The sequence below is a fragment of the Bactrocera oleae genome, chromosome 4 (assembly GCF_042242935.1).
Source record: "Bactrocera oleae isolate idBacOlea1 chromosome 4, idBacOlea1, whole genome shotgun sequence".
Classification (NCBI taxonomy): domain Eukaryota; kingdom Metazoa; phylum Arthropoda; class Insecta; order Diptera; family Tephritidae; genus Bactrocera; species Bactrocera oleae.
The window spans coordinates 62,841,277-62,853,321 of NC_091538.1; the positions used below are offsets into that span (position 1 = coordinate 62,841,277).

A 12,045-nucleotide genomic window follows, 5' to 3' on the forward strand; every position below is an offset into this window, starting at 1 on the left:
ATTCCAATCGAAATATGAACTTGTTGAGTGAGTTGGAGATTAATGAGGTTATATTGGCATGACCCGCGTATCACTTGGGTCAATTGGTGAGTCCATTCTCTATTTTTCAAGCTTACTTAAAAGGAAAGGAAGGAAAGTGTGAATCCTAATTTTTGTGTCTTGAGATTTTCTTAGTATCGGTGATGTTTAATATAAAATTCTGCACTCTCTCAAGTTATACATAATCTTACATAATAAAAAGTGTTGAATAACTATTTACTAATCAAAAATCCAGGTCACTCAATTCAATTAGTGATTACAGATATGTTATACATATAAGTATATTTTGCAGGATTCTAACCCATAAGGACATGTGATCATTTTAAAGGAGTGTTCTGTGATTTCAAACGATATGAGTTTTCCTCCGAGGTCTTACTAAAACTAACTGTATTCGGAAAGATTTCAATTTTTTTCCACCAATTTTAGTTCAAAATGGTAAAAAGGTTTAAAATTGAGAAAGAAGTTTTGAAATTTTTTTAAATTCATATCATACACATATTTGTAAGATGATAGTATAGTGCATATAAATATGAGCATCCTTAGTATATTGAGGTAGAACAATAAAATTTACTGAAACACATAAATACTTGCAGGCATTCCTTTTTATACCCTGCACACGGTATATCAAGTTTGCCACAAAGTTTGTAATATCCAGAAGGAAATGTCGAAAACTCTATACATTATATATATTATATAAATGATTAGCATGAAGAGCTGAGCCGATTTAGACCTGTCCGTCTGTCTATATACACGCGAACTGGTCCCTCAATTATGCACATATCGTTTTCTCCTGCTGAAGCTGCTCATTTATCTAAACCGCCGATATCGGACCATTATAGCATTTAGATGATAGACGAACTCTACGATCAAAATCAAGTTCTTGTATGGAATCTTTGAATTTGTGAAGGGTATTATAGCTTCCATGCAACCGAAGTTTACATTTTTTCTTGTTTTAAATATATAGAATATAAATATAATTTGTGTAAATATTAGTTTGTACTTCGAAACACGCAATCCGTTGCCGACTTTCAAAATCGTCAGAGACCTATAAAAGCTGATGAAGAATTACCTAAAACAATCATTTAATCAGAGCTTTAACAATCTGTTAACAAAATGTATGCACTACTGCTCTTTGTGCTTGTTGCAAATTATTTCAACTTTTCCATTACGAAAGCAGCTGTTCCCGAAGTTTGTATCGATCAATTGGGTTGCATCGAAGGTGTTCATGCAACAGACAGTGGGGGTCAACAATATGAAGCCTTCTATGGCATACCGTTTGCTAAACCACCAATCGGTGAATTGCGATTTAAGGTAAGTTTACGAAAGCATGTAAGAATATAAAAAAATTTAATATTTTATAGCGAATATCCTATTTTATTTATGTAATAGAATCCCTTACCAGTTGATCCATGGAAAGGCAAACTTATGACCAAAGAACCGAGAACTGAATGCATTCAATATAACCAAATTCCAAGCATACCTACGATTAGTGGTAAAGAGGACTGTCTATACTTGAATTTGTATCGCCCCAAAGTAAAAAGGCGCTGAGACTTATTTGCTACAATTATTTTACCTCATCTTTGTTTTTTTGTAAATTTTAGAAAAGCTCCACTGAGAAACTACCCGTTTTGTTTTACATACACGGTGGAGGCTTGTTTTCGGGCACTTCAAGTCCCGCAGTAAATGGTCCTGAATATTTTATGGAAACTAATGAGGTTATATTGGTATTACCCGCGTATCGCTTGGGTCAATTTGGTGGGTATTTTCTCTAATTTTAAAGTTTACTCAAAAGGATTCTGAGTGAAAATTAATTGTTGTTTTTTGTAGGTTTCCTTAGTACCGGTGATGAGCATATGACTGGTAATTTTGGACTTAAGGACCAGAACATGGCCCTTAAATGGGTTCAAAAATATATTTATGCCTTCAATGGTGATCCTTCGCGTGTTACTATTTTTGGCCATAGTGCTGGTAGTATTTCTACGCATTTACACATGTTAAGTCCAGCTTCAAGAGGTACTTTTAAGCGTCACGCACTAAATCGACTCTGCTGGGCAAATTTAATGTAAAATTCTGCACTGTCTAAGGCTTTATCTTCACATTGATCATTATCTATAATATTACATGATAAAAACATGTTGAATAACTATTTACTAATCAAAAATACTACCCTTTCTAGGTTTGTTTCGCAATGCTGTATTAATGAGCGGCCAAGCAAATTCTCCTTTCATCCGAAAAATCGACCAAAAATCTCAGGTCATTCAATTAGCTAAGGGTGTTGGAATTACAAATGCTAACGAAATGTCCTCAAGTGAACTAGCTGACGCTCTACGCAATGTGCAAGCAACGGACCTGTTAAAGGCAGGTGCTGATCTCAAAGTATGGAGTGTGTACCCCTTTGCTACTTTTCGTACCACCATTGAACAAGAGTCATGGTCGGAACCTTTTCTAACCGAAGATACGTTCAAATTAATCGGAAGTCCAAAAATGCCGAAAACTGTGCCATGGATTGGTGGTTATACCTCGTCAATTGGTGAAGGCACAGTCATGGCGCTAAGGTTATCTACGGATCCGGATTTACAAGCTGACTTCAATAAGAATTTTTATTATTTATTCAAATTGGTGATTGAACTGAACGGCACAGAATATCCGGAAAGAGTTGATGAAGTAGTAGAGCGATTAGTGGTGGAATATATGGATGGAGTTCGTGAGTTGAATAAAGACACAATTGATGGCTTCTTAGAGGTAATTATGGCGCATAATAAGTGTATACAATAATATCAATGTATTTTTGATTTCAATTAGCTTCTAGGTGATTGCTTTTTTACTTATCCATTATACAAAACTATTGCCAGTAATGTTAATTCTGGCGGTCAAGCAAATAGCCTTAAGGGAATAATTAAATTCGGTTATCGCGGGCCATATACATTTACTAAGATTTTTACAGGAAGCTTGAGGAATTTAGGTGCTGTACATGTTGATGATTTCCTATATCTATATCGTATGTCATTCTTAGTTCCAAATGGATATGAAAGATCAACACCTGAGGCGGAGTTGGTTAAGAAATACGTGGCACTCCATGTTGAGTATGCTAAAACTGGGTAAGTACATATGGTAAATGTGATATTATTTGTTAGCGAGGTTCGGTTGCGTGATACACCCTACACGGGATAGTCTCGACTTAAGTCCATCAGTCATAAAATAATAAATTTTTTTGACAGAAATATTTTATTTTCAGCAATGTCGAAGCCTTCAATAAAGTGAGCCCTTGTTCGAAAGATAAATTTGACCGACCCGACCTACCAGCCATTTGCGATTATTTGTCGATTGTCAATGATACGGAATTATTTCAGGTTGGAAATAAGTGGGACGTGAAACGAATGAAGCTGTGGGAGTACGTAGATAAAACTCTCTTCGATATTTAAAGTAGATATGTTAAAACTGCACTTGTACAAAAACAAATGAAATATAATGTAATTAAACAGTTAATTTTACGGAATATATTAAGCTTTTTACGAATGCCAAATTATACCCATGAAACCAAGGTAATATAAATTAAATAGATCTATCCAGTATCTAGTAAGATACCTTTTTCTATAAAAATGTCTTAAATGAGCTAAATATTTATTATTAGGTAATTTATGAATTAAAAGTATTATATAAAAACTGGAAGTAAAAAAAGTATGTCTATAAAAATGCGATCTGCTTCAACATCAATAGAAGAAAATGTAAAAAAAATGAAAGATATTCTATAATTACTATTGTAGAAAATATTTCTTTGGAGCACGCACCCTAATGTAAAAAATGTGCTCGTTTAGCTCATTCATTTGAAATCGTGTCGAAAAAATCATAAAAACACGACGACATAAGTAGGTTCGAAGAAGCACGTGTTTATGAAATATCCGTTTAAAATTATTTGTTTAGTATAACACTTTGGCATGAAGTTAGATCTCAAACCAATTGTTAAAGTCTATCGAATTATCGCAGAAATTAAAGGAATTACTTTGTTGTCAACGTATTTGGTGTATTGTTCGAATTTCTATCCGATAAGCGCCAATTTGGCGAAGGTATGGTTTTGTAGGAAATTTCATCCTGTGTACTCGGCAGGTATGCACTTGTATGTATATGAGTGACAATGAGAGCGATTCATTTAAAGCTTTCTTAGGCCAAACTGCTTATCTAGTATACCTGATCGAAGGTAACAGTCTAATTAAAATTTAATTACAAAATCCTGAACTTTGTTCCACAATTACCACAATATCTATTTATTTTGGGCTGCATCACCATTAATTACCAGTAATGTTCTACATACACGGTGGTGTATTTATTCCGGCTCTCGGAGTCTCAATCATTTTGGATCACATTATTTTATGGATACGAACAAAGTGATTCTAATAGTGACCGCCTATCGCTTGGCTCTATTTGGTAAGTGATAAAAGATTTTTGTGCAAACATTTTTTGAAAAAAAACAGATTATAACATATTTCATTGTAAAAATATATACCTCTATAACCATAAAGCAACCTCAGTCAAACTGTAATTTTTATATAAACACCTTTTTAAAAATATGACTAATATTAGACATCCGATATAAAGTTAAGTGTTTCTAAAGTGGCTCATTTTTAAAATATAAAATATTTCAATATTCCTCCGCATAACGGTTTTCAATTTTTTTTAGATTAGAGAGAAAAACTCATATTTCTCTTCCAACTAATTGAAAAACTATTCCGTTTCATAGATTTTGTAGGAAATTTAATGTTACGGAAACGGTTTACGAAAAACTCGTTCAAATTTGTTTTTTCATTTTAATTTTATAACTCAATGAAAACATATCATTTTAAATTTCAAAGCTCATAGTCTTGTAGAAAATTTTCTGCTCTACAAAAATGGTCTCTTATTTTTATACCCTGAACAGGGTATTTTAATTTTGCCACGAAGTTTGTAACACCCAGAAGGAAACGTCGGAGACCATATAAAGTATATATATAAATGATCACCGTGACGAGCTGAGTTGATTTGGCCATGTCCGTCTGTCTATCCGTCCGTCCGTCTGTCCGTCTGTATATACGCGAACTAGTCCCTCAGTTTTTGAGATATCGATTTGAAATTTTGAACACTTCTTTTTCTCCCCAAGAAGCTGCTCATTTGTCGGAACGGCCGATATCGGACCACTATAGCATATAGCTGCCATACAAACTGAACAATCGGAATGAAGTGCTTGTATGGAAAACTCTTTCATTTGACGAGGTATCTTCACGAACTTTGGCATGTATTATTATTTAAAGCATTAATCTAATCTCCGAAGAAATTGTATGGATCGGATGACTATAGCATATAGCTGCAATACAAACTGAACGATCGGAGTAAAGTGCTTGCTTGGAACATTGTTTTATTTGACGAGGTATCTTCACGAAATTAGGCACGAGTTATTGCTTAAGGCAACAAATTATTCTCCACAGAAATTGGTCAGATCAGATCACTATATCATATAGCTGCAATACAAATTGAACGTTCTGAATCAAGTTCTTGTAAGGGGCCTTTGTTTTTGTGAAGGGTATTATGGCTTCGGCGCAACCGAAGTTAAGCTTTTTTCTTGTTCTCTTTTGTTTTGTTTTTTGTGGTTTCTTTTGATAGGCATTGATATTTGGCGATGAATATCTCATTAAAGCTTAACTTAATCGAAAAATTATGAAAATCTTTATTTAATATTTTTAATATTTTATTTCCGCATTTTATAAAAATTTTGAAATTGTTAGCATTAAGTAAAAAAAACAATAAAATTTGCATATTTTATCTGAAAATAATAAACTGGTCTTTAATTCGTAGTAAAAATCACTTAGGATTGATTTGGGAATAATTTCATGCATACGGCACTGTCACACACACATGTATACAGGTTGGTTGAAAAGTTTCTGCGCTCCAAATGACAAAATACTGTTTTGGTACGAAATATATTTTATTATTCTGTTCTGCAAACGCGCGAAAAACGCTTTCCACGATGGAATTGTTTCAGATTTCTGAAGAGGTAGTAGTCGCTAGGAGCCAATTATGGTGGATGCTCAAGCAATTCGTACTTTAATTCGTAGAATTTTGTCATTGTTAAAACACCTTTGTGGGCAGGTGAATTGTTTTGATGAAATTTTTTTTTTGTGCTGCAAAGCAGGCCTTTTCTCACGAGTTTTTTCATTTAACTGATCCAAAAGGCTGCAATAATATTCAGAGCTGATTGTTTTACCTTTCTGCAGATAATCAATCAACAAGATTCCTTTTTCATCCTAAAAATCTGATGCCATAACCTTTTATGCTGATCGTTGTGATTTCACCTGCTTTGGAGCTGAACAACCAGCTTCAGTCCATTGTAAACGTTCTTGTTTTAATTTAGGATTATGGTGGTAGATCCAAGTCTCATCCATAGTTATAAAATGACGCAAGAAATCGGTTTTATTCGGCTTTAAAGGCTCCAAATTATGTTTCGATCCAGTTTTTGTTGAATTGTTAACGGGTGCGGCACTAACTTTCCAAACAGCTTTTTTGTATATAATTCTTAATCTACTTCATCTTGTCAAATATGAAGTACTCGTTTGTCTGATGGCATTGGCAGTTTCGCCCTTAGTCAAACTGGGATCTTCACTAACAATATTATGAACTTGCTTAATGATTTCTGGTGTGTGTGCGCTTTTGGTTGTCCTTAGCGTGGATCGTCTTCAAGCCTAGTACGATTACGGTTTAAATTCACCAGCCCAAAATTCAACGGTGCGGTTTGAAGTTGATGACTCCTAGTACACTTCTAACCAAAGTTCATAAATTTTTTTTGCTTTTAAACCTTTCAAAAAAAAGAATCTAACCACTGTGCGATATTCAATTGTTTCCATATTAAAAAAAATATTCTGATCCGTCAACTTTTAATGGCTTGTTTACAAAGAATTAATTGACAAAACGACTTGTAACTTTACATGTGTTCTCAAGATAGATGTACTAACTTGAGAAAGAAAAGCTTGGAGCTAGTAGTGCTATTTCTTGGTGAGACCAACCAACTTTTCAACCAACCTGTACATACGTGTAAACCAGAGCGCGTACATATTATTACTGATAAGTGATAATATCATGATTTAAATGCATAAAGGTGTACATATGTACATACATGATACATGTGTATATAGGTTTTAAATGACGAAAGGATTTACATAATTACTAATATGTTAAATTTTAAGAGCATTATGATATATAAGAAATTATGTTATATTTTCAAAGATATGAAATCTTTAAAATAGGTCCTATTTTCACATTGACTTCAAATATTGCTTTAAAATAGAATATTAATTTTTAAAATGTAGTCAATTGCACCTGTATTCATATATATACACAAAATAATATTCATATCAATGTATATGATTGCATATACAGGTGTAAAAATATAAGCCAAAAAGCTAACATGCATGCTGCTGTCATATCAAAGTAAGTCTCTGAGCATAATTTTCATATAATGCTCAATTCTGTTCACGCGCCACTGTTAAAATTTCTTTTTTTGAGCTACCTGCATCGTGAACCTACGAAAATCTACGTTCTCTGTTATCTTGCACAATTGCTGACCACTGATATAAATCGAACCTTTCATCTTGTACCATGCACATACATACATATGTATCACATATCACGTATTCAAATCATGCTATCAACTATTTGGATGGATTTATTATTAGCTATTAGTTGCAATGGTTGATTATGGAATAATTTTCATTATCAAGATATTTGCAAATAACCAAGGCATTCTTACGGAACAAAAATTGGAAGTGTTTTTTGCGGACTATAATTCATATATCGATTTCAGCTGAATAAACTCCCGCAAACACCTTACCATGTTGACTATAAGCGTGCAAATATAAAGTATAAGCAGATTTAAAAATAGACGGTAAGGATAAAGAAATTATAGGAACTCTCTCTATTTAATTAAGAAATTCTGATATTCAAATGTTACTGATTTTAGTATGTTGCGCATTGATGTCTATAAAATTGGTATGAATTATTACAAAAATTAATTTCTTGTAATTTTTAAGCTATTGCATAGCTTCTATCGCGGGCTTTGAGCATGGGGACTGAATCAAGAAATTCCGTAACGGAAATAAATCTAACATGATCACAAGTAGGCGTATTTTCGCATTTCTCAAGCGGGACAAATATATTGAAGAGCAGGGTGATTCAAAAATAATAATATTTAAGATACACTTTTTTTAATTGCAAATAAAACTATAAAATTTAATTAATAGAAAAAATTATTTTATATTCGGAGTCATAATATTAGTAACATTATTATTATTTTGGTAAATATCTATCCCACCATTTGGAACAGTATCTCGTTTGACTTGAATAAAACAATTGAAATTAGGTATTTTAATCTGATTATCAATGGTTATAAATTTCTACTTATCTTGGCTGGCGATTTCAACATCACTTCGCTGATAAAATATCAAAGCGGTTGACAACTTTTCTTTCGGAAAAATTGAATTTGAAAACGAATAATGATCCACAACAAAATATGGAACCACCATTGACGCAACATTTTCCAGATATTTAGAGAATGTCAAGTCTAAAACTTATGTTTCCTATTTCAGTTCCCATAAACCTATAGTTTCAATGATAAAAATACCTGAGTAACCTACATGTATTGTAAGATAATAAAAATATTTTAAACAAGTAAGGAAGGGCTAAGTTCGGGTGCAACCGAACATTTTATACTCTCGCAAAGTCAAATGGTATACTCGTTTGAGATTTCTTTGTGGATTGACTGATATTTTCGGTAGAAGGTCAACTATAGGCAATGGGGTCCTTATATTTAGTACTTAGGGGTTTGAACAGTTTTGGTTCGATTTAGACAATTTTTGGCCGCAAGGTGGCATACTTTAATTGCATTATTCACGCAAAGTTTTACCCCGATATAATCATTGTTACCTGATTTGCATAGTGGAAAGTGAAAGAATCAGATGGAATTGAAAATGGTGTTACATGGGAAGCAAGCGTGGTTGTAGTCCGATTTCGCCCATTTTCGCACTATGACATAGAAACATGAAAAGAACGTTATGCACCGAATTTGGTTAAAATCGGTTAAGCAGATCTCAAGATATGGGTTTTCACCTAAAAGTGGGCTGTGCCACGCCCACTGTCTAATTTTGAACGCGGTTCCTATAAAGCCAATTTATATCATCTCAGAGATAAAATTTAATCTCTCTGGCGTGTTTAGTGCTGGATTTATCGCGCTTTTAGTAGTTTTTAACAGTACCGTTATATGGGGAGTGGGCGGAGTTGCCACCCGATTTCAACTATTTTCACACCGTCAATAGAAGTGCTAAAAAAATTTGCTTTTAGTGAATTTTGTTATTATAGCATTAGCGGTTTAGGAGATATGCACATTAAACCTATTAGAGGCGGGACCACGCCCACTTTTTAAAAAAAGTTTTAACTGCAGATGCCCCTCCCTAATGTGATCCTGTGTACCAAATAACAGTCTTGTATCTTATTGCGGAGCTTAGTTATGGCAAGTTATTTGTTTTTGATTAATGGCGTTTTGTGGGCGTGGCAGTGGTCCGATTACGCCCATCTGCAATACCAACCGTCTCACGGTACCAAGAAACATGTCTACCAAGTTTCATAAAGATATCTCAATTTTTACTCAAGTTAGAGCTTGCACGGACGGACGGACGGACAGACGGACGGACGGACAGACGGACGGACGGACAGACAGTCACCCGGATTTCAACTCGTCTCTTCATCCTGATCATTTATATATACATAACCCTATATCTAACTCGATTAGTTTTAGGTGATACAAACAACCGTTAGGTGAACAAAACTATTATACTCTGTAGCAACAGGTTGCGAGAGTATAAAAATATTAACTTCTCATTTATTTAATAAAAGAAAAAAAATTGTTTTCTTATCGATCACCACGCTCAAAAAATATAACTTGAATTAATTTCAAAGAAAAAACGAAAATACTGCATAAAAAATAAATAAATATTTATAATTGCATAAGTTGATAAAAAAATGCTATGCAATAGATTTACCGCGGCAGTCCCCGAGTGCCACACCTACTTTTTTAAATTAAATATATTTATTTCTGTCGCAGGGAACATGTCGTACGGGACATTTTTTCCATCGTAATATTTATGTTGATTCTGCTGTTTTGGTACGGAATTATATAACAACAAGTCTCCAGTAAAAGCTTTTAAAGAAAAAATTCCATACTAATCAAGAGCATTTTAATTGTTTTATAAGATCAACCGGGCTTGCTAATATAAATTTGTTTTTAAACTGAGAGTAGCTTCCATCAGAAAAATAAATATTTTAGAAAAACTCTCATAGGATTTCTTTTTCAGTTAAGAGATTTATCATGAAAGTAAACACGTCGTGTTGGTTATGCTTATCACTTATAACAGCAAACGATTTTGAAACTTCTGCTAAACTGAGCACTCTGTATCTCACTTCGATTTGTATAATTCTAGTCAAAATCTATTTGAATGGCTAGTTCAGTAGAATTTATTTTGCTTTTGTGTTTCTCACAATATCTTTGCTGAGCTCTTTTCTCAAAAAAATTACTTTTAAACGAAAGTAAAGTTTTCTCGACGTCAGCCATTAGGTGAGAAAAAGTCCCAATGGTATTGGTAAGAGCTATATGATTATCTATTTTCCGCTACATATTTACTAAATATATTTCTTGCAATTGCTTGCCATACAGTTTTCATTATTGCAGCAGACATATTTATGAATTTCAATATTTCCTTCAGCCAACGCTTTAATTTTTGCCTAGCTTCGGTGTTCTTTCTTGTTTTTTAATTTATTGTTCTGTAATTTTAATTGATCTTCCTTTAACTTTTCTCTCTACCGCTTGCAACTTTCTTTTTTTTCGATAATGCTTTTGCTCATCTATAAATAAATAAGCAAAAGTATGTATTTAAATACTTAAATCAACTTTGTAATGCAAAAAATAATTTTCCATTTTCAAAATTCCGCACTTACGATGTCGCACGTAACCAATTTTAAGTAGGTACCAAAATCACAAATCTTCAGATTTTTTAACAAGGTTTTTTGTTATTTAAATTGTATAAAAACAAGAAAAAACGTTAACTTCGGTTGCGCCGAAGCCATAATACCCTTCACAAAAACAAAGGCCCCTTACAAGAACTTGATTCCGAACGTTCAATTTGTATGGCAGCTATATGATATAGTGATCTGATCTGACCAATTTCTGTAGAGAATAATTTGTTGCCTTAAGCAATAACTCGTGCCTAATTTCGTGAAGATATCTCGTCAAATAAAAAAATGTTCCATGCAAGCACTTTACTCCGATCGTTCAGTTAATATGGCAGCTATATGCTATAGTCATCCGATCCATACAATTTCTTCGGAGATTAGATTAATGCTTTAAATAATAATACATGCCAAATTTCGTGAAGATACCTCGTCAAATGAAAGAGTTTTCCATACAAGCACTTGATTCCGATTGTTCAGTTTGTATGGCAGCTATATGCTATAGTGGTCCGATATCGGCCGTTCCGACAAATGAGCAGCTTCTTGGGGAGAAAAAGAAGTGTTCAAAATTTCAGATCGATATCTCAAAAACTGAGGGACTAGTTCGCGTATATACAGACGGACAGACAGACGGACATGGCTAAATCAACTCAGCTCGTCACGGTGATCATTTATATATATACTTTATATGGTCTCCGACGTTTCCTTCTGGGTGTTACAAACTTCGTGGCAAAATTAATATACCCTGTTCAGGGTATAATTAATTGATTGTAGTCAATATTTTGCGAGATTTCAGCTTATACTTTCGATGCACTGGTAACAAGTGTTACTTTTTTTAAATTTATGTGCGGTAAATTTGAATATTTTCCTATAGAAATATACAAAATCAATGTACATATATGCATTTATATTGTATTATCAAGCATAAGAAATATTTAAAGATAGGACTTATTTTCACATTGACTTCAAATATTGCTTTGAAATAGA

General features: G+C 33.4%; 1 protein-coding gene across 1 annotated transcript; it reads left to right on the top strand.

Annotated features, from left to right (window-relative positions):
- Positions 1–979: 979 nt before the first annotated feature.
- On the top strand, positions 980–4,054 carry LOC118680285 (juvenile hormone esterase). The gene is made up of 7 exons (XM_036359260.2): positions 980–1,350; positions 1,429–1,572; positions 1,641–1,794; positions 1,867–2,052; positions 2,216–2,781; positions 2,842–3,137; positions 3,275–4,054. The coding sequence occupies exons 1-7, from the start codon at positions 1,153–1,155 to the stop codon at positions 3,459–3,461; spliced, it is 1,731 nt and encodes a 576-aa protein (XP_036215153.2). The 5' UTR covers positions 980–1,152; the 3' UTR covers positions 3,462–4,054.
- The last annotated feature ends 7,991 nt before the right edge of the window (positions 4,055–12,045 follow it).

What these genes read in the sequence shown, in the direction of transcription:
- LOC118680285 (XM_036359260.2), top strand. Translation starts at nt 1,153, where the DNA reads ATGTATGCACTACTGCTCTTTGTGCTTGTTGCAAATTATTTCAACTTT. An exon ending in CAATTGATGGCTTCTTAGAG is followed by an intron (nt 2,782 to 2,841) that starts GTAATTATGGCG and finishes GATTTCAATTAG; the next exon opens with CTTCTAGGTGATTGCTTTTT. An exon ending in GTTGAGTATGCTAAAACTGG is followed by an intron (nt 3,138 to 3,274) that starts GTAAGTACATAT and finishes TTTTATTTTCAG; the next exon opens with CAATGTCGAAGCCTTCAATA.